General features: G+C 41.2%; 1 protein-coding gene across 1 annotated transcript in view; it reads left to right on the forward strand.

Moving 5' to 3' along the window:
* USP13 (ubiquitin specific peptidase 13) overlaps window positions 1-22261 on the forward strand; it is a 48710-nt gene that overhangs the window by 13584 nt on the left and 12865 nt on the right. Inside the window, exons 3-11 of the mRNA XM_079314651.1 lie at window positions 152-212; window positions 9153-9274; window positions 9689-9831; window positions 10041-10225; window positions 14655-14749; window positions 16341-16528; window positions 17484-17555; window positions 17812-17905; window positions 21039-21164. Coding sequence (XP_079170777.1) covers window positions 152-212; window positions 9153-9274; window positions 9689-9831; window positions 10041-10225; window positions 14655-14749; window positions 16341-16528; window positions 17484-17555; window positions 17812-17905; window positions 21039-21164 — 1086 coding nt within the window. The remainder of the gene's footprint in view (window positions 1-151; window positions 213-9152; window positions 9275-9688; window positions 9832-10040; window positions 10226-14654; window positions 14750-16340; window positions 16529-17483; window positions 17556-17811; window positions 17906-21038; window positions 21165-22261) is intronic.

A 22261-nucleotide genomic window follows, 5' to 3' on the forward strand; every position in this document is an offset into this window, starting at 1 on the left:
GGGTGGGCAGGGATGAGCCCCAGTGTCAGAGGAGAGCAAAGAGCATTCACATTCTTGCTCATCAAGCACTGTGATTTGATAGGGGGGGTTAATGCACATTTACTGTTGTCTCGCTTGATGGATTTTTAATTGTTTCTTTCTCTCTTTCCAGAAGGTACCAGGAGCATCTGGTGGAGCTTTACCAAAAAGGAGGAATGCTAAGCTATTTTTAGGTATTGTGAGCAGCTGCTTTCACACAGTCCTTTTCTGACCATGTCTGTGTGTGGACTTGGGTTCTGCCCACCATTGTGTCTGGCTTTGGGGCTCCTTTTGGTTTTTCTTTTCCTGCTGTTTGTTTTGGTTTGCTTTTTAACTTTCAGTTATAGATTTTAAAGTTTTTCCAGGCAAATAAGTAATTCTTAATCATTTTGGGGTACATTGAGAAATGTGTGTATATACACATGAAACATTTTAATGTAAAATAGATATTCAACACAGCCTAGGCTTTGAAAGGCACTTTTTTACTAATTCTGTCCATTATCTCTCTGTAATTTCCACAAACCAGTCTTTTATTAGAATGTTGATCCATACTAAATGTTTAGATATACTAGGGCCTCAGGTGGCTCTGTTCTGCTCAGCAGCTGGTCATAGGAAGGGCTGTTACCATTTTAAAGTCGTTACACAGGTAAATGTTCTTCAGTGATGTTGTGGTCTGTCCTGTAATGAATGCAGCTGCACATAGATCATGAGCATCTCTAATTCTGTTATGTCCACAGTTCTATTCCCTTGCTTCATGGAAAGCAGTTTTCTTACCATGCCCATATCATCCAAAATCCATTTATTCAGATTACCCAGAAAACCTGAGGGACTCATAAATATGGATGAGGAGAATGTGATGAAAAGCCTGTAATCTCTCTTCTCCCACAGCTTGTGGTATTTCTCCAATTCATCTATTATTTATTGTCTCTGTATTAATAGTGAATAGTGAATTTTTCTTCAGGTAACAAAAAGGTGAAATATTTTCTTTACAATTGCCAGCTCTTATGGCTAAAGAGAAACAATAGAATGACCTTCTGTTGGAATTGCTTTGATCTGTGGAATGCATCCCTAAGATTGCAGGTTGTGATTGATTAAATTGTTGTAAGTCTTGCAAGGAGGGCTGAGAAAGAAAAAAGACTAAATTTGAGTCACATAAAAGTTAAACTTGTAGGAGGAGACTGAACACAGATGCTGCTCTAAATGCCATTTACTGCCAGTTTACATTGAAAATCATGATGGATGCTTATAAAATAGTTGGTTCAGAAACAAAGCTGGCTGCAGTGCAGCTGTGCTTGTACAGCATTAGCAATGTGAGTGTAAATACAAAGTACAAAAGCACATTCAAATTTTGTTCTTGCTGGTCTTCTGCATACACCTGAAGGCTCCTGTCACTGAGGTGTGCCAGCATGCAGGGTGCAGGCAGAGTGTCTCTGATGTGCCATGTTGAAAGGCTCAAATTCCACCCTTGTTCATTAATGTTTTGTTCTCTCTGAGTAGGTCTTGAGCAGCAGTTCCAAGGGAACTCCTGAGGGCAGTGCAGTTTCCCTGGGGTGAGTTTAGGATATGGGTCTATCAGCATTTAATCCAGCACTTCTGGAATCTAGTGCTCTTTTGAAAATGTGTCTCATCTGCTCTATTGTTCTCCTCCAGTCTTCATTGCAGCCCCTGCTGGCTGGGAGTAAACTGGTATCAAGTCTGCTTTGTTCCTGGGGGTAGTTCTTCCATCCTTCCAAAAGCTTTGTGTCCACTTCTTTGGATCAGCAGATGTTACTGGTTTTGGCCATGCTTAAAGCAGAGAACAAAGAATTATTCCTGTCCTTGTTCATAGCTGAGGAAATGAAAGCACAGAGAGGTAGCTGATTTGATGATTTTGCATGTGACAGCAACGAAGGTGGTTAGCAAAATCTTGTGTCTTATCTCTTAATCCGACATATTTTTCATTGGTTCAGAACTGCTGATCTCATCTCCACAGGTTGTTTTAATTCTGTCTTCCTTGTTGTGACCTTGGGCACCTAGCACAGAATGGTTGGGGTTGGAAGGGACCTCTGGAGATCATTCAGTCCAATCTCCTGCTATAGCAGGTTCATGTAGAAGAGGCTTCACATGATCCTGTCCAGGAGAAGGACACTCCATGAGCATTCCTGGCAGCCTGTTCCAGTGCTCTGTCACCCTCAAAGTAAGGAAGCTTTTCCTCATACTTAGATGTAACTTTCTGTGTTTCAGTTTGTGCCTGCTGTGCCTTTTCCTGTGACTGGCCACTGCAGGAAAGAATCTGGCCCCATCCTCTTGACACCTGCCCTTAAGATATTTGTGTGCACTGATAAGATCCCCTCTGTCTCTTTCCCAGGCTGAACAGCCCAGCTCATCCCCATAAGAGAGATGCTTCAGTCCCCTAATTATCTTTGTACCCTTCAGTGGACTCTTTCCATCAGTTCCTTGTCTTTCTTGCACTGGGGAGCCCAGAACTGTATGCAGTACTCCAGGTGCAGCCTCACCAGGGTGGAGGAGAAGGATGATCCCCCTTGATCTGCTGGCCACACTGTTCCTAATGCCCCCAGGACACCACTGGCCTTCTTAGAGGACACAGGGACACATTGCTGGCTCATGGTTAATTTATCCTGGCTGATGCAGCCCAGGTATGTGACCTGCCAGGTAGAGCTTGCCCTGGCAGACAAAGCCAGACAAGGATCAGTGGCTGTCCTGTGTTTCTCTGTGCCCATCAATAATTCCCTGAAGGCCCAGAGATTTAAGCTTTGTGTACAAAATCAATCCAGTTTGGGCATTTGTTACATCGCTTGTTATAATCCTCTTTGATGTAAAACTATTAAAGATACTAAACCCTTTTCAATCTCCTTAGTGTTAGGAAAACATCTTTCAGATGCTCACTGATTACTTTCTAGCACTGCTGCTGTCTAGTAAATGCAATAGAAAGATGGGCTGCTTGGGCCCTTCAACTGCAATATTTATCTTTCACTAAACATGGAAAGATTCACAGCAAAGTATGTGTGCATGTGCACGTGTGCATCAGGTTCTGGACACGTTTTGGTTTGGTTTTCTTTGGAGAAGGATGGAGGGTGTTGTCTGTGAGTGTTCTGTGTGTTCAGGAAGCATAATAGCATTGTTTATTGAAATGCATGAACTGCCTTTAATCTGGCTGGTTTAGTGTTGCTAGACAGTGTGGACATGACAACTTCAGCTCAGGCTGTGCAATGTTTCAGGGAATTTGGGGTGATATTTAAAGCAGACTGTCTGTCTTATTCAGTGCCTTATGTGTGAATAAGAAAAACTCAGTTAATGGGGTGTACTGTGATCATCTTTATGAGCTTTTGGTCAAAAGGGGTAGCAGAATTAGGGAGAAGATGCTTGTGCAGAAGGGATTGGAGGTCCAGCTTTTACCATAGTTACCAGCAGAGTCCCCCTGAACATGCTATCCCAAGAGTTATCAGCAGAGTCTATCAGAATGTTCTAATTATGAAGAATTAATGTGATGTAAGTGGTCTGGAAAGAGATTGAAATCTGAAGAAACAGAGTTTGCTGGTTGATTTAAAATTACCAAAGAGATGAAATCTAAGAGTAATTTTTAAGGTATTACTGAGTAACTGAACAGCAGATGAAGTAGTTGAAAGATACAAAGAACACAAGAGAGGTGCATGGACTGTGTGTGCACAGGTGTGTGGTCCAAGTTACCTGTTCCTGCTCAGAGAAGTGGTTCTGAGAGAGAAATGGGGTGAATGTGTCTCTGAAATATCAGCTCAGTTGTCAACAGCAGTGGGAGATTTAAGTGGAACACCAGTTCACTTTATAACACTTTATAACACTTTATATTTTGCTCTCTGTCATTTTGCTCTCTAAATAGGAAGCTAACCTCTCTTCTGAGTAGTGAAACTGCATCTACACATGGTATCTCCCCCTATTTCTTTCTCCAAAACCAACCAACAAACACCATTTCCCTTCACCCCTAGCAAACAAAACACCTCAGGCAGATATTTGAGCTCTGCATTGAGGGAGGAATCACCCCATTTTTGCCTGGTTCTGGTGCCCTCTTCCTGAGCATCTGTTGATGCATGCCAGAGCCTGGGCCTTTGGCTGTACAGAGCTGGCAGAGTGAGTGTAATAAAACTTGTCCCTAGACAGATGTCCTGTCTCACACTGGTTACCAGAGCATCATCTGCCAGTGCAGAAAGCTGTGGCAGCTCTGTTTTGAGCAAAGTCAGGGCTAACTCAGACCGTCAATTAAAAGTGTTTTGAAGTCCTCAGATGAACAGCTCTGTCAGCAGATCTGTGGTTGCTGAGAAGAGTATCTGTGACACACAGGAGCCCTTGCAAAGGAAAACTTCCACTTGGAGAGTCTGGGAGAACTTGTAAACTTGCTGAGCTTTACCTGGATGTCACCTCCCTGCTGATGGCAGTGGATGGATTCATTGCTACTGTTTCCAGGTGTAAAGACCACTCCTAAAAGTGGCTGTACTGGATTTGACCACAACTTCACTTTGTTCTCCCAGGTCTGGTAGGCAGGAGCAGAGCCCTGTTTGCAGATGGTTTTGTTTGGAGAGCTTCTGAAGAGGGCTTTTACCATGAGTGGTTAAAGTTTATGTGAGTAAGCAGAAATAGAGTATCTGTATCTATGAATGAAGAGTTGTGATGTAGGAGAATTTAAGCACTTCCTGACAATATTTTTGCAATTTAGCCCAGGAAAATAATGCATATTCCCCAGCAGCAGCAGTAGAACTGATTAGCTGTTGCTTTTTAGCTTTGCCATATATGCTTGAATTGAGTATAGGATGGTGAGCAGACACCTTACACTGATCTTAATAGTTTGCTGGTTTGGGTAGAACTGTGAAAATTAGACTAGGTTAATGCAGGCTAATGCTGCTGTCAAAACAGTTCTAAATTTGAATTTTCTTGGTTTAGTTTTGCTTGCTTAACATGTGATTGTGCAGAAATGCAAGGGATGAGGTCTTACCTACCAATAGGATCAACATAAAAATGCTTTGGAGATGTAGCAAGCAATTTGAATGTTCTCTTACAAGTAGTGAATCAGCCAAATGATCCTTGTAGGAAGATTTGCTTTTCATTTTTCTAGAAAGGAAAGCGTTATGACTGGAAAGTATTTTTTTAAAATTATTTTGTTTTATAATTCATCTGATGAAGTTAGTATATTGTATGCTCCTGAAAACAAATTAACTGAGTAGCTTATAGTTTGCAAAGTGCTGCTGCTGCAATTCACTATTATTTAAAGGCTTCAGGAAGAAATAATTTAATTTAATGATCCAGGTCTCCACTTCCAAGTCAATACAAATTTGTCCATTGCTTTCAACGAGAGCAGGATCAAGCCCAGATTCCTAAGATGTCTTTCTAGGGTTTCAAAATTAGTTGTAGACTTGCTAGTCAGCATCCTCATTCAATTTTCATGTTTGTATTCCCTTTCACACACACAGACACGTCCATATGTGCAGGAAATCCTGTTTGGGGGTCCTGTCTGGAGTCTTTTATGCCCCTATTATTAGTGCAGTCAGTTGGTAACTTGTCTAAATCTGATCTGGACACATTTACTCCTTCTCTTCCCCTCTGCTGGGTTGGTTTCATTACAGTAGTGTCTCTCCCAGCTGCTGTTTTCAGTCAGTGCATTCTCACCCTCACTCAGTGAGGTGCAGTAAATTTGCTTTACTGACCACTCTCCCAAAATAACAGTGTCAGTTGAGCCTCTGCTTTGAGGTGTCTGCTGCTTTGCTCTGCCTTGCCTCCCAACACAGCACTTACAACCTGTGGATTCTGTTTTGGTGGCTGAGCTGAGGCTCTCAGGAGGCACCAGAAAGGTGTTGTTATTCCACTGGAAGGGAATCAATGTCTTGTAGAGGTTGACCATCAAGCTGTCACTCCTTGGAAGGATTACAAACTGGCTGGTTGTCTTGTGGCTCAGGCTCAGAACTGAGTAAAGCCTTTTTTTTTTTTTTTTTCTTCTACTCACAGTGCATCTTGGAAGAACATCCTTGGTCAAGAAACAACTTTGAATGAAGCATAGTGCTTGAAAGTTCACACTTTTTGGTGTCTTTAGTGGTAATTTTTAATCAAATATGCTCCTTTTGCATGTAGATTTCATCCTTCTCCTCTTTCCTGTAGTTACATTTAGTCCTCCCCAAAATTCTGCACTAGAAACTACCTGCAGACTTCACATGATGCCCTGTGGCTGCAAGGTCAAATTCTGCCCACATTTAGTGTGGGCTCCATTGCCTTCTAAAATCACAGTCATCTGGTTTTATTAATTTCTCTCCTCATTCTTTCTCAGCCTTGCTGGCCCTTGCACAGGCACAGAAAATAAAATGCAGGTACAATTTCTTACTAAACTTAACAGCTGTGTCTCTTGGCACACACAAGCCAAGATTTAAAAATATGGGTGATGGTCTGGGTGTTTTCAACTGACATCATTAAGGGGTTCCTCTGAGTGTCCCTAAAAGGGATTAGTTTATATGGTCACCTGCTCAGAATGGAGGGATTTCAGTCTGTGACCTTAGAAGTGCATTCCACTCTTATGTACTGGGTCTGGACCCTGAGAAGCTGTCTGCAGAGTGACAAGGAAGTGCCTTTTAATTCCAGTCAGAGGCAGTAGGTGTTGGGTGGAAGTGTACCGGTTTTGGGTGGTCACTTTCAAAAGGGAAATTTTAAATCCTTGTGGTGTTTCCCAGGACTGTTTGTGAAGCATCCTTCTGGTTGTGCATTCTTCTTTAAAATAACAAGTTGGATAGTGCCATATTGGTGTGTCAAGCAGAAAATGTCCCATGCTGATGGGGCACTCTTTTCTGTTGATATGAATGGCATGAAGCCTGAGGAGGTAAGAGGGAAATTCCCTTCCCTGCCCATTGCACACAGGAACTGGTGCTCCTAAGCATGTGAAGTCCTTGGATGACAGCAGTTGATTGCTAATAGGATACTCTGTCTTTCCATCCCTGGATCACTGGTTCAGATACAGGTCAGGCCAGCAGCACTAAAGTGTCTACAATTTGGCTGCTATCTGGCTTGGGAGATGAGCTGCAGTGTGTCTGAATTTTGAACACAGACAGCCATGTCATTGCTGTTCCTCTGAGGGGGTTGCAGGTGTTAAGTTGATGTCCATAGCACAGGGCAGTGAAGATCAGCAGGTCTCACACGTCCCCAGCTCCTGCTGCTGCTGTGAGCTGGTGCCAGGTTCCCTCTGGTGGCTGAGGCACTGTGTGACCACAGCCCTGCAAGAGCTTTCACTGACTCCAAACCTGCCTGTGCACACACTGAGCTTTCATCCTCTCTGAGGAACCTCTCTCCTGTTTAGGAGGTGATCAGTACTTTTGTTTTTTTTCTGCTGGCCTCCATCATATTTCTGGCATTAGGTGAAAATTCCCTTTTGTGTGTTGCCATATTCTCCATCAGCTTGGAGATACTCAGTTTCCTTGAGCTATACAACAGAAGAGTTGTTAAAAACTGCATCTGTGGAGATTCATTCCTGTATCAAACACAAGACTGTAATACAAACTGAGAAAGAAGCCTGGAGTAAAGTGAGGGATCATTATGAAAATTATGTGATTTGGGGAATTAGCAGTGAATTAATATGTTCTATAAAAATGTCATGCTTTCAGTATCAGAAAATGTTCTTTCTTTTGTCTCTATGTGGAGCTGATGAGAAAGGCTTTTTTTGGTTGCTGGTGAGAGAGAGTTCATGTTGCTGGAAGTTACTGACAGTGGGTGTTGTCACCTCAGGGCTGCCTGGTGCAGCAGGTGAGCCAAGAGTTGATGTTCCTCTCAAGAGCTGTTCTCTCCAGGTCAAGTTAAAATATATTTTGATACTTGTTTTATCATTTGGGTTGCTCAGTCTGTTACTGCTCGCTGGGTAAATAGAGAGCTCAGTTTTCTGAATCTGGCTTCTGTCATCCTCACCTCTCTCCCAAACATACACTGGAGATTTTAGGCATTCTCAGGGTGCAGTGATTGCTGCCAGTGCTCGTTTAGGATCGAGTGACTCATTAAGCATCTGCTCAAACTAGGGGGGAAATTAAGAGCAAACTTTGGCTACTGCTAACACATCTCTTTTTTTGGTTGAACCTTATTCTGTCAGTGACTGGTACATCAGAATATAGTGGATCCTACAGGTCAGATGAGAGAAGGATCCAGAAAATCCCGTTGTTGCCTGGGCAATTCTTCCAGTTGAATCTTGTAAAATTTCTGACATTTTTGGTCTTAACTTTTTCATTTGTCCTAGGAAGAAGAAGCAAGATTTTAACTCAGGCTTGTCACTATGTGATAATTAATTAGCAATAATACTTTTTCATGGAGCTGGAGACACAAACACTAGCACTATCATTTCCAATATATCCTCTTGCTTCTCTCTGGGTCCACATATTTCTGGGCAAACATTTAGTTGCTTCGTCAAGGCTCATAATTAAGAAAAGAAGTAATTCTTACACTGGAAGAAAAATGTACAAAAACACTGTGGAAGGCTTGACCTTCAAAGGAAAGCTTTAGTAACTAATGAGTGCTTTTTAAAAAGATAAAGATCCGCTCTGGTTAAAGAGTGGAGTTAGCAAGAGAAGGATATTGTTGATATTACTGTAGTTGCTGTAGCTATTTGAGACTGTGGATGAGACACAGGAATACTTCCAGCCATGGACATCTTTATGGGAGGAAAGGCCACAGGTTCAACGTGGATGGGAGCCACAGCACGTTTCAACCAGGTCTGTGATCTGGAAAATATGGGGTGCTCTTTTTATTTGTCTTCTGCAATTTGGGCATGTGCAGTGCGACCTGATCTCCATGCTTTATAGCATTTCAAGATTCTGAGTGAAAGGCACAGATTACTGCATCCTGGTTTTGTCCAAAAGGAGCAGAATTTTGTTTGCTGCTTTGCAGAATGTGATGTCTGCAACAGTGCACTGCTTGCAGAGAGGCCAAACCAGCTGTGTCTGTGATTGGGGATGGCATTAAGTGGAGATATTGGTTCTCAGAACATTCTCTAGCACAATGGTGAGATTTCAGTTTGGATCAGGATTTCACAAATGTTTCTAGCCAGAGAAACCACCGGCTGATGCCAGACAAGCAATGTTTATAGTGGTACCCCTGTCACAGTTTTGGAACCTTGGTCTCCTAACATTCCTCTTCTTGTTTTCCAGATCTGGAGATAAGCAGTGATCTCAACAGCGATGACTTTGAGTATGAGGATGAAGCAAAACTTGTTATCTTTCCTGATCACTATGAAATCTCATTACCCAACATAGAAGAGCTACCAGCACTGGTCAGTGAGTGTATGGAAGTGGTCACAGGATTTGTCTTCTGTTTCTGTTTTTATCAAGATGGTGTCTTGTTTTCTTATGTGCAGTCCTTGTTTGGATATCAAGATCTTTCTTTACCAGGTGTAATAGAGTGTCAGTCATTTTTAAAAGTGATTTTGTTTCTTGTATTTCCTTCTATCTCCTGTATTCCTTTCCTTATTATGTTGCCAGCTTGTCCTAGGAAAGCTCACATAGTACATGTGCTTACTCTCCTGCTAAAATAATGACGACAGTCTAAAAGATTAGATGCATATTTGAGTATATAAATAGTCCCACTGATAAGCAGTTCTGTATGTGGTTAGCAATAGGCTGAATGCCAGGTTCTGTCCAGCCACTGAGTCCTGTAAGGCTTTGACTGACATCCATTTGTCTTGCAGGTGACGATAGCTTGTGATGCACTCCTCAGTGCAAAATCACCCTACAGGAAGCAGGAATCTGACTCCTGGGAAGAAGAGCTGCAGGCATCTAAACATGCTAAAACACTTGTACAGTTAGACAATGGTGTTAGAATTCCCCCCAGGTGAGGGCAATAAGGTTTGTTCATTGTAGGCTCTCTAATGCAGTGCAGGGTAACTGAACTAAGGGCAGGAACTCAGCCCACGATTCCCTGGTGTGACTGTGGGCTGGGTGTGTGGGTTGATTTGACCTGCCAGAATGGGAAGCACAGAAAACAGAAATATGGCTCCTGCCTTACACATTCCTGCTGTTCCTCCCTGCTTTGTCCCACAGTGGGTGGAAGTGCTCCAAGTGTGACCTGCGGGAGAACCTGTGGCTGAACCTGACTGATGGCTCTGTGCTCTGTGGGAAGTGGTTCTTCGATGGCAGTGGGGGCAATGGACATGCCATGGAGCACTACAAGGAGACAGGTTATCCCCTGGCAGTGAAGCTGGGAACCATCACTCCTGATGGAGCAGGTCAGCCATGGGGCATGTTCTGGGATGAGGTACCTTCTGTGTGTGAGACTGGCAGTGTGTATCTACTACCAGCTGGGTTTGTGCTTCTAGTGCAAGTGTTTGAGAGTGTGAAAGGAAACTCTGTGAGAATGTTGATCAGGGTTGAGGGGAATGACACACTCCATTCTGAGAAAGCCCATACCTGTTTTATTTTATGTTTTCTATAAATATTTTTGGAGTGTTTGCATAATACTAGGCTTAAAACATTAGGATGATATTAGTCTGAAATAACAGATTCTAGAGAAACAATTTATTTTAGTTCTGCTGCATTTCCTAGGACAAATGATTCAGCTTTCTGTAACAAAGAAACAACAAGGTAATGAGCTTTTTAAATTTAAAAGTCTGTTTGTACCAGCATGCATGGGTTGTTTAATCATAGTACAAACTCCTCTCTTTTCCTTGTTGAACAAAATGTTGCTAAAACAGTCTAATGAGCACTCATCTTCATGGGGCTACTGTGATGCTCATTTGTAAAATGTGTGATGATCTTGAGAGAGGAAAAAAGCTCTAGCTGTATCCTTGTTTGCATATTCTCCAAGTGTGATGTTCTGTGGTGTTGCTACTGAGGGGATTATAGTGTGTGAAGATTAGATGGAATAAAAACATGAGAATCTGAAAAAGTCATAAGCAAAGAGGTCTTTTTGTTGCAGCTGCAAGTAAAGTAAAAATGGAAGAATATATAGAATGATTATATTGTGGCTTTAGTGCTTGTGACTAAGAGATGAAAAATTGCTGTTTAGAGCAGCCCTTTTTTTTAACAAGCATCAGTTGAGAGCTTTTCTAAGTCCTATTCAGTGTTGAGGAAAGGCAACTGTAGTGAGATTCAACCAGCTGTGCCACAGAAACACTGAGCAAAAAGCATTTTTTTCTCTCCCAGATGGAATGTTACTTCCTTACATAAGCCTGGTCTTGGATGATTTCTATCCAAATCTCTCAGTTATTGAAGGTGCTTAGGATTTGCCCAGCTGTAGGTTTCAACTGCATCTACAAAACGAACAGGATATTCTGTAGTAGTTTTTTTAAACATTTTTTTATTCTCTTTCCCATCTTTAGCAGCAATACTTGTTTCCTTATGGCTTCTGTCCTTGTGCCTCCCAGTGATCAGCTGTTTCCTCTCTTATGTGGCCTTTGGGATAACAAAGGACAGGCTGTCATCCTTCCCTCTGAAAGAGAGGCACCAGCTGTTCTCCACAGACCTTTGTTCTTCTGGATGATGTTTACTTGGTTTCCCTTTAGAAAAGTCTTCCCTCCCCCAATCTTCCTTGTTCCTTTTCAGTAATTATTCTGTCTCTGATCTGTATTTCTGTAGTACTCATAACCCCTCGATGGGGCTGGGTGATAGATGAGCTTCAGGAAAAAGGCTCTGTGGCTGATGATGACACAAAATCTGTCTGTTTTCTGCTTTCCTGGGTTAAAGGTGAAGAGGTGATGGTACAAGAGTAATAATTTATTCCTTTTTTCACACCAGTAGGAAGAAGAAGGAGGTGGTTCCAGTATTCCACCGGCACTCACCCTGTGTGTACACAGAGGAGAGCTCTTTGTCTTGCTCTGAGAAATCTGTGCTGTGTGCACTATGAAAGGTTTCTGAGGCATTAGCCCCATTTTGTGGCATCCTATCAGCAGGCACATCTGGGGTCAGGGCAGAAACTGAACCAAGCTTCTCTTCCTCTTTGTGCCTTGGACAGGAAGCACCAGGGAGTCAGAAAAATTGTTTGCCTCAGTAGGCTGAGCACTGGGCAGACTGTGCTACCTGCTGCCTCTCTTGACAGTGCCACTAGATTTTATTTTCAGTCACTGTTAAGTTGCTTGTTTGGAATCGATTGAGGTATGGAATTGGGCACTGGCAGTGGGAAACTCCTTGTGATTGGTGCTTCAAGGAGTTGCTTTGTGGATGCTAATCTTAGCAGATACTTTTGGGAAGATCCTGAGCACTTTACTTCTTTAGGAACAGTGTGACCATTACCTGTTACCCTCTAAGTAGGAAGGAGAGATGTCTGCACAGCCAGAACAGGTGTATATCTTGAACTGTGGAAGAAAACAAAGTCAAGTAGCATGACATTCTTATTTTCTTAAAATACTATGAATCATAGTGACTATTATCAGGAAAAGGTTTTTGGTCCAGGGGATGGTTGGGCACTGGAAAAATATCCCCAGGGAAGTGGTCACAGCACCAAGCCTGAGTTCAAAATGTCTTTGGGCAACACTCTCAGGCTCATGATGGGATTCTTTGTGTGTTCTGCACAGGGCCAGGAGTTGGACTGGATTATACTGATGCATCCCTTGATTTTTTAAGCTGTTTAATAATATTCTGTGTTGCCTGTCTCAGGTTTATCTTGGTGGGTTTTTTCCCCTTTTCCACTCTTCCCTTTCTCCCCTTTCTCACTCGAATGACACCAGGTCCTTGTGTGTCACCTTTGCTGACTTTTCTGCATTCCTCATCTGCTGCTGTATGACAGCACAGCAGATTTGTGTTTGGCAGCTCTTACCTTCTGTCTTTTTTGAAACAAGTGAGTTCTCTTTCTCTCATGAACTTAAGCTTCACAGCAGGAAGTACTGAAGTATGGCATGAGCTGGGTTTGAGCAGAGCATTAGTCTTGTGTTCCATTTCTGCTGCTCTGGCCCAGTATCCCGGATGATTTTCTCTCTGCAGTTGTCAAAAGCTTCCATGCTGAAAGCAGTCACCCAAGCTCAGTTGCTGTGTAATCTCACTCCATCAGGTGTTTGAACTTCTCAGGATCTTCTGGCTGTGCTGTGACCTCACCAGAATACTATGGGAATGCTGTGATGCCATGTGTGTGGATGAGCAGTCATGTCTTCTGGGTGCATTTGCTACCACACAGTGGAATTCCAGCAGATGGGCAGCTCCAGCCACACACATGCCAGAAAGGTCACGGGCACCAGTGTTCATGGGCATCTGATGGCAGATCAGCAGCTGGCAGCACAGCTCAAAGCACAGCTCCCTGCTCAGAGAGGTTTTCCACAGGGCTGGTCAATGTTAAAAGTTGGAGTCAATGTTAAGTGTTTGAGTTCTTGGCTAACCTTCAGTCTGTCATTTCAGTGTGGGTTTGGTACTAGCAGACTTGAGGGAGAATGCCCTTTGTTAAAGCTGAGTCAGAGTCAGGGGCTGCAGCTGCCAGGAGGGGCTAGGGTAAGGATCTTCCAGAAGTGATACTTGTGCTGTGAACAGCCTTTATCTGTGCTCCTGCTATCTCCTCCTGAGGTTGTTTCTCTTCCTTTCTCCTGGCCAAGCTTTCACTGTCAGCCTGGGTCTGGTCTTATGGAGCAAGGTCACTGTGAGAAACTGCTGGGATGAAGGAAGCTTGCATGAGGGAAATGCAGGGAGATGGCACAGGGCTTCTGGGTTATGAGGAGACACCAAGCAGTCGTTGACTACAGAGATGGAGACCTGCTCAGAGAAAAGATGGAAAGCCTGTTCAAGTTACAAGTGCTTGTCTTATCACTTCTAGCCTTCTATGATGCCTGCAGCTTTATTGTTATTTGTTGAAGTAGGTGAAACCTCCTCTGAACTCAGTGTCATTATAGGACTTGCTAGGTAAACTCTAAAAATATTGTTTTTACTCTCAAATTTTTGGTCCTTCTTTTGAATTTATTAAACTTGGTTTTATATTGAAAATATCATCATTAGACATATTGCTTCCCTTCACAGTCTGAACTTTGCCCTGCCAGAATGTATATGGGCTTTTACTTAAGGCTATAAAGGCCTGTTATAGAGAACTGAAATATAAATCTCCCATACAATAAAGCAAGACACCTCACTCAGAAAATCAGCCTTTCTCCTTAACCACAAGGTTAGATTAATCTTGGAAGTCCAATCCAGTGGTGTGTAGTGCAAAAACACTCTCTTTATTCTAATAAAGAATTTCTCTGTTCTTCCTGCATCTGTGTGAAAAGGGCAAAAGTGGATTTCTTAAATTGTACTAAAGATTAAAATACTCTTGTCAATAGTGAGTTGGTGTGATATACTCACAGCTTTAATTAGTCTGTCTGTATCTAATAGCTCTACAAAAATTCATAATCTCTTGTCACGTTCAAAATGTGGGCTGGTTACACAGCTGAGAACTTTGTATGACGTGTTCCTTGCTTTCCCTACAAATTTCTTATTTTGGGGAGAGGAAATACTATGATCCCTATGAATGTTTTTAGGTTTTAATACTGTGGAGGCATATAATTTCTTTTGAGAAGAGTGCTTGAGGTGATTGTGTGAAGATATTTACTGTCTGTGCACTTCTCTGCTGGCCAGAACCAAACTTGGAGAATATGAACAGGGCATTTTGTATAGGCAGCCCTGTGCTGAGGATGCAGTGTTTGTAAACAAAGAGCAGGGGTAACATTTGATACTGGGCTCACTGGTTTCTCTCTGCTTTTGCAGATGTCTATTCCTTTGATGAAGAGGAGCCGGTTTTAGATCCACATATAGCAAAACATTTGGCACACTTTGGAATTGATATGCTGCAGATGCAAGTGGTAGGAAATCCATCTTTTACTTTGCTTCTTTTTCACTTGGGGATGGGGGAGAAACAGGAGAAGAATGACACCTGTAGCTTGTTTGTGATTCCTTCAAACTGTTGTGACAGTATTCTGTTTTGTAAAGTTCAGCCAGCTAATTTGGGGGTTATTGTCTGAGTTCTGAGTAAATCATTGCTCTCAAATCCACCTTCTGAAAGAGGTACCTTGTGGTTTTTAGTTTATATTTTTCACTTTTCCTGTGTGATGCACCCTTTGTCTTCAAGATGAAGAACCTCATTCAATTAGAGAAGAATGTTGGGAATATTAAATTACAAGTGAAGGAAAGCCTATTACATGTGTAAACAGATACAATTCATGAGCAAAAAGAAGCTAAACAATGGATAAGTTAAAAAGTGGCTGAAAGTTCTTTATGTAAATTTCAGTTTAGGTTTTGTCAATAAATACATTAGAAAATGAGAAAAATGAATTCTCTCGTCTACAAAACAGCATAGTCAAAGGTGTGGTGTACTAGAAAGGGACTGGGGAGAAAAGGATTCTCAGTGTGTGTCTGTATTAGTAAAGAAGTACTTTTAGTAACTTGTTTCTTATTGGATGCTGATTCCAGTTCTCTTTAAATGATGTAAGAAATCAGAATAGAATATCCTTACAAAGCCAGGCATGGTTTTTGTGGTTGTGTTGGGGTTTGGTTTGGTTTGGTTTGCTGTTTTTTGGGTTTATTTTTTTAACCCAAGCATATAACCTAATGTGATTACCTGGAGAACATGAAAATGTTAAAGAGGAACAAACCTGTTACTGATTAAGTGTATTTCATTGTCCAAGTGGTGAAAAAATTATAATAATTGGAATTACAGATAAGAGTTAGACTGTGTTTTCAGAAGTCTTCATATAGTAATATTTTTGGTATAATAATGTCCTTGCCAGGATCACAAATAAAAAGTTTCTTTTATCCAGATCATCCTGGAAAGCCTGTTTTACTCAGAAAACTTGAAAACCTAGTCTTAGGTTTGCAAAGGTTTAACCTCTGGTCTTTGGTGGTACAATTCTTTGAGAAGTGGCAGAGTACTGCCAGCATGAATGACACTGTAGTGACCTTCACCTACAGGCTGAAGGCTGAGTGCAAAGGGGAGAAACTTCAGTGTCACAAATTATTGGCTTTTACCATTTGAAAGAAGGGAAGAGTTCTTGGATCTGCAGCTTTTCATGTGATTTGTTTGTTATGAGCAGCTTCTACAGCAGCAGCTATTCCTGGCCATTACAAATGGAATAGGAAACCTGAAAAAATGCAGTGTTTGATGCTGAGGCTTGAGGTCACAGGCTGAGAGAAGTGAAGCTCCCAGCTGGGACTGAGGTCACGACTGGGAGCACTCTAAGAGCCAGTGGCTGTGCTAAAGAGCTAAGGGTGTATTGGAGGAACAAATTGCTGCTTTTCTGACCCTCATCTTCCCCCACATGCAGGATTTACCTCCCCTTGCCCATTGATTTGGCTCTTCATTTCTTGGAGTATAGCTCACAAAGTTGGTGGTCATGATGGCAGCAGCACAATTATGGCAGAAGTTAGAGACTAAGATGAAAATCTTGTTGCTTTCAGACAGAGAATGGGCTGAGAGATAATGACATAAAGCCAAGGGTCTCAGAATGGGAAGTGATTCAGGAAGCTGGCGTGAAGCTCAAGCCCATGTATGGCCCAGGATACACTGGCATGAAGAACCTGGGAAATAGCTGCTACCTCAATGCTGTCATGCAAGCCATTTTCAGCATCCCAGAGTTCCAGAGAGCGTAAGTAGCTCCAAACTACTCCTTGTCACTAGCTGCTGCATTCATCAATTCATGTTATTTCTAAGAAAAATGTTATTTTAATTTTTGTCTCATCTGCAAAGGTCTCTTTCAGTCATTTCAGTGGCTGCTTGGAGGATTTAGTGATTATTTTGGTCTGTTCTGGAAACACAAAATCCAGTCTGTCTTCAAAATAAAAACTTACTGTCTCAACTTCAGTGCTGGGAAATCATATGCCACCTTGTAAATTTGATGCCTCCCTGGTTTTCATGTTAGCAATTACATTCTGGAGAAGAAGAGAGAGAACTTGTGTTTATTTTCTTTGTTAGCCGTATGGAGTACAGTCTGTAGATTCATTAAGTGCCAGCTTTTCTGCCTCCACTGTTGACAAATATCAGAATGGACTTTATTAAGGAAGATAATTTTTCACAGCATGGTCCTGGGAGTTACCTGGAGGTAACCTGGAGTGTCATCAGAATAGTGGAGATCTTGGAGAGAGGGACCAGCACCATGGCCCAGCCTGTTTTTTCCAGTGCTCAAGGGCAGAAGTGCTCAGAGTGTTGCTGAATGCTTCACTTTCCAACAGGCTGGCTAGAACAATGTTTCCCCCAGTGTTATCAGAATTGCTGCTCTTGTCAAACTCAATAGAAACATTCTTTTTACATATTTTGGTTCTGATACAAACTTGAGTTTACTTGCTAAAGTTGATTGGGTGTAGAAAGTAAACTGATTCTCAGCTCAGCTCTGAGGTTTTGACCAACAGCATCCTGCAGCTTTTGCAAGATTAAGGAACAGAATGTAAATTCCTGATGAACAACACAGACATATTCTTTATAGCTAGAAGCTTCCAAGTAAAACCTCAATGTCCATTTCTTTGCATGCCAGCAGTACTCTTTGGGGTAGATTGAATCAATAAGCTGCAATATTTGAATGTTTCTTCTTTGTTCATGCTGCCCAGGTATGTGGGAAACCTTCCACGAATATTTGACTACTCCCCTCTTGATCCAACACAAGATTTCAACACTCAGATGTAAGTGACATTTCTCTGTTATTTACTTGGTCAGGTTGAATAGAATCTAAATGCTTTAATGGCAAAGCAAAATACTACATTTTCATGAGCTCAGAAGTGAGATATGGCACAGGGAGAATGAGAAGATTTGACCACTTAGTTGCAGATAATGGTGGTTCATCAAGGAGTCAAAAGCAGTAAACTTCTTTTTTGTTGCTTGAAATAAGTCTTCTTTTCTGTTTTTCTAACATGTTTGTTTCCACTTTCTTTCTTACAGGGCTAAACTGGGGCATGGTCTCCTTTCAGGCCAATATTCTAAGCCACCCATGAAATCTGAGCTCATTGAGCAGGTGATGAAAGAAGAACACAAGGTATTTGCCTGAGTTTGTACAGCCTGGTAACTAGGTAAAAGTGATATCCTGAGAAAAGGGAACAGGTGCTGGGCATTGGGGATCCAGCATGGATGGGACACTTAGCAAGGTGGAATGTGCAGATTACTAAGTCAGGGATAAATTAGTCAGGCACTATTTGTGCAGTGCATCAAAGCAAGCACTGGTTCTGCTGATAAAGAGCTCTGCAGCTCCAGTGATGACTGCAAATGTTCACAGAGCTTGCAAGCAATGTTTATCTTCTCTGAGGAACAACAACAATGTTATGCAGAGAGTTCTGGAAGCAAACTTCTAAACACTCTTTAAATTTTTAAAGAATGAAGAATTGTTTCTAGGAAGTGTCTGACAATCCTCCACTTGATTTCAGGAGAAGCTGTCTAGGTAGTGCAAGATGAGGTGGTGCTGGAGGCTTTCATGGAGATGGAGGGGCCATGCAGAGCCACAGGAGGAGTAATGCATGTTTCTGCCACAGAGGGATGGTGATTGCCATAGAAATAGATATTTTCCTCTATCTTCATCTGTTGATTATTGACATAGAAATTTTTCCTGACATCAGAATGCCAATAAGATTTTGGACAGACAGAGCATCTGGTACAGAGTAGTTTGCAGGATCTGGAAGTCATGTGTCCCTCAAGTAATTGCTTTTCACAGTGGCAATTCACTGTTTTGGAACAGCAAGTGAATCCTGCTTGTTCCCATTAAATAAAGTCCAAGACTAATCAGCACTCCACTGGAACATAGGAATAGTGGGACAGATTTCAGCAAATGCCATACATTAAATTATGTGTACTGACTGACCTGCTTTCCTAAATACACACAGGATATGACTGGAAAATACTGTGCTGGAAGCTCAGCAATCTGAATCCTTGGAATAAAACTACACCTCCATGTTTAGCTCAACTGCCACTATTAGATGAGATATTGAGAAGTCTTTAATGACAGTATAGAACTCTGTCAGACTGTAATAGGCATCTACTGACATTTAACTGTACTTGTGTTCATTGGTTCAGTTTAATGTAGCTGAAGTTACATGCACAAATTTGCTTCCTTATCAAGCAATTCATAGCATATATTAGGATTTGAAACAGCTTTTACAGCTTTTGTTGCTTGTTATATTGATGATTTATTTACAGAAAAAGTCAGGTATAGGTATTTTCTCTATTCCTTCACTCTTGGAATACAAATCTATGATTTTTTCAGGTTGAGGGTGCTTTTTTTTGTTGTTGTTGTTTGTGTAGCATTTTAGGCCTTAAATGTTTTAAAGTGCTTCTGCTTTGTGTCTATGATATCAATTATTCATTTTACTTTTATTCCTTTACTTTTTTTTTTCCCTTCTACATGCAAAGTTCTCAATCTTTCTGAGCCTTTGGAATTCATCCAAAGTTTTGGGGAGCTGTTGCCTGTAAAAGCATTCATATGAGTTCTGCAGTGGTCCAGCACACTCTATATTTAGCTAAACTGTTTTGCAACTGTTGATGGGGAAAGTATGCCAGGTATTCTGTAAATATTCGTGGTACTGTGGAGTTGCAATTTTTCACCACAGAAGTTTAGCCTGGAAATGGCAGCATTTTTCTTGGACCCACTTTAGGATTAAAAAGAGGTTGAATGCCTCAAGGGTCGTCAGCCAGGGCTTGATTTTCTTGTTAGAGCTTTAACATTTCTTCTGATTTGTTGTTGTTTTTTTTTTCTCTTCTTTTATTCTGCTTGAGGTGACATTGCAAGATTCAATCCTTTTTTTTTGCACACTGCCACACATAGCTTGTGTCTCTTCTTCCTGCTCAAGTGGCTGAGTATAAAGTGTATAGGTGGGAAAAAGAATCACTGCATTTTACAGCAAACTCACTGCATTATACAGCAGTGTCACATTCTGGCTTCTGGCATAGGAAGAAGCCTGGGATGTTGTAATGTGAGCTGCTTTATGCACTGCTCTCCCCAGCCCTAGTTTTGATGGAAGGCAGTTGAGGATACTGATGAACACATAACCCAGGATGCAGAAATCCCTAGAACATCTTTGTCCAAGCAATACTGAGACTCTGTCTCTTGATGGGAGCCTTTAAGGATCATCTTGGCCCGATGTGGTTGATGGTGTACTGCCAAAAATTGAAAAAGCTTTTAAAAATGAGAATCTGCTTCTGATTTCAGTGGGTCAAGGAATATCACACCCTAGTAAAACAAAGAAAATATTTACTCTTCTAGTATGTATTTTATATGGCCTCCATTTCATGCTATTTTTTCTATTTTTATATTCATATGACAGTGCAAGTGTAATAAGGAATGAGATTGGCTGTGGTTTTAACAGCCTCTTAGAGCTCCTAAAGATTATACTTTTGCTTGGATTGTCCAAAAAATTATTTGGTTTCATGGGTGGTGAGAGAAAATCTGAGAAAGAGATTCTAACCCTTTCAAAAATGTTATTTAAAAGGATAATAGCTAGTGTTGTATGAGGATCTGGAATGGCTGGAGAGGTTCTTAAAGTGGTGTAAAGGATTAGAAAATCAAAACCAGGGCTGTCTTGGAAGGCAGAGATTTTCTAATTTAGGGCAGTTTCCTCCTGACGTGGAAATGGCCAAAGGCAGTAAGTTTGGTTTTTCAACATAACCAACACTTGCAAATTGCAAATTCATGTCTGCTCTTAACAACTCACCTGGGAATGCATGCTGCACATATTAGTTGTTCTCTGCTTGATTCTGGAAAGGTTTTGTCCTGAGGAAAGCTGCCAGCTGATACACCAAAGTGCTTCAGTGCTCTGAAGCTCTTTCAGGGTTCTGAAAGCACAATCAAATGTTATATAACAACATAGGCTCTCAGACTTTCTGAAAAGTACCAACTTTTAAAAACCTCCAGTAATCTCTTTAAAATGTAATTGCCAAAGGACAGGTAGAGTGAGTGCTGTAGGAACTAAGCCATAAAACATATTATAACCCACCTCCCCCAAAAATCTTGTTTCAAGACCCTTCCCAATTTTATTAAAATGGAAAAATAGGTGAAATAGAAACTGTCATTCATCCAGTGCCAGAAATGGGCCATAGATAGATTTAGTGGAGCAACTTTGAGATACTTGGTCCATGATTGAACAAAAATCACTTTTAAAAAGTTTTTTCTCTCTTTTATTTAGCCTCAACACAATGGAATATCTCCTCGAATGTTCAAGGCTTTTATAAGTAAAGGCCACCCAGAATTTTCATCTAACAGACAACAGGACGCACAGGAATTTTTCCTACATCTTATAAATCTAGTAGAGGTGAGAAAATCTGAATTGCTGCTTCTTTTTCTGGTTATATTAGACAATGAAGGCAAACCTGTTATATGAGGGGCTCATTTTTTTGGTTACATTATTTTTAGCCTTAGATATGTAGAAGGTGGGACTAAATAAAATGTATTTAGTTGTAGAAACATTTGCTTCCTTAATTCTTCCTCTTCTTTACTTCAGACTCTTGCATGACCATGAACAGAGCCAGTTATACTGCTAACAAATATAAAGAGGTCAAGCATCATTGTACAGGCAATAAGATTCATAAACATATGTGACCTTTTAAATTGCTATTCCTGTTTATCATATTGAAGTGTGTCATGGAATATTAATGAATCGGGTATTGTGATTATTATTGTTATTGTTTCAAATTCATATAATTGTTGGGAGCAAATTAATTACCCTGTCCAGCTGTTTTACAAATCCCAGCTGTATGTTATTGAATCATGGGAGGAAGGATTCCCCTGCTGAAAGCAGAGTGGCTGTTTGTCAGTTGAATATTTCTGAATAAAGCTTTAGTTCCACCAAGCTCCAGCTCAGTGCTGTGTGTAAAGGAATCATACTGTGAATTTTAATGGTGTCTTTCTGAAAAGGAATTTACAAATACATGCAGTTTTGATGTAAAGCATTTCTTGTTTACCCTTCCTCCCTCGTTTTCCCATTTTCCCCAAGAATCAAGGCTATTTATTCATGTGTTCAGTCTCTAGATGAAGTTACTCACATTTGTATGCATAATGTTCCACATCCCTAAATACATGTACTGATTATAGGGTGGTTAGAAGAGACTTTTCTGTTTCTTGCCTGATAACAGACATTAACATGAGCAACAAAGAGGAGGTATATTATTTGCATGACATTCCCATCTGGATAATGAGCTACAAGTTGCTTGTTCTGTTTCAGTACATATTCAGAGTGGTCGGAGCAATTCTATTGCTGAGAGGATGCTCCATGTTATTTATCTGAGCTTTCTGTCTTTACTGTAACTTGCCAGCTTCCTACCTTCTGTTCTTGATTCAGTCAGGTTCTGGGGTGCATCCCTACAAGTTCCTGTGTGTAGAAAGATGCTGCTGTGAGTGCAGCAATTTTGG

Source organism: Erithacus rubecula (genome assembly GCF_903797595.1).
Source record: "Erithacus rubecula genome assembly, chromosome: 11".
NCBI classification, from domain to species: domain Eukaryota; kingdom Metazoa; phylum Chordata; class Aves; order Passeriformes; family Muscicapidae; genus Erithacus; species Erithacus rubecula.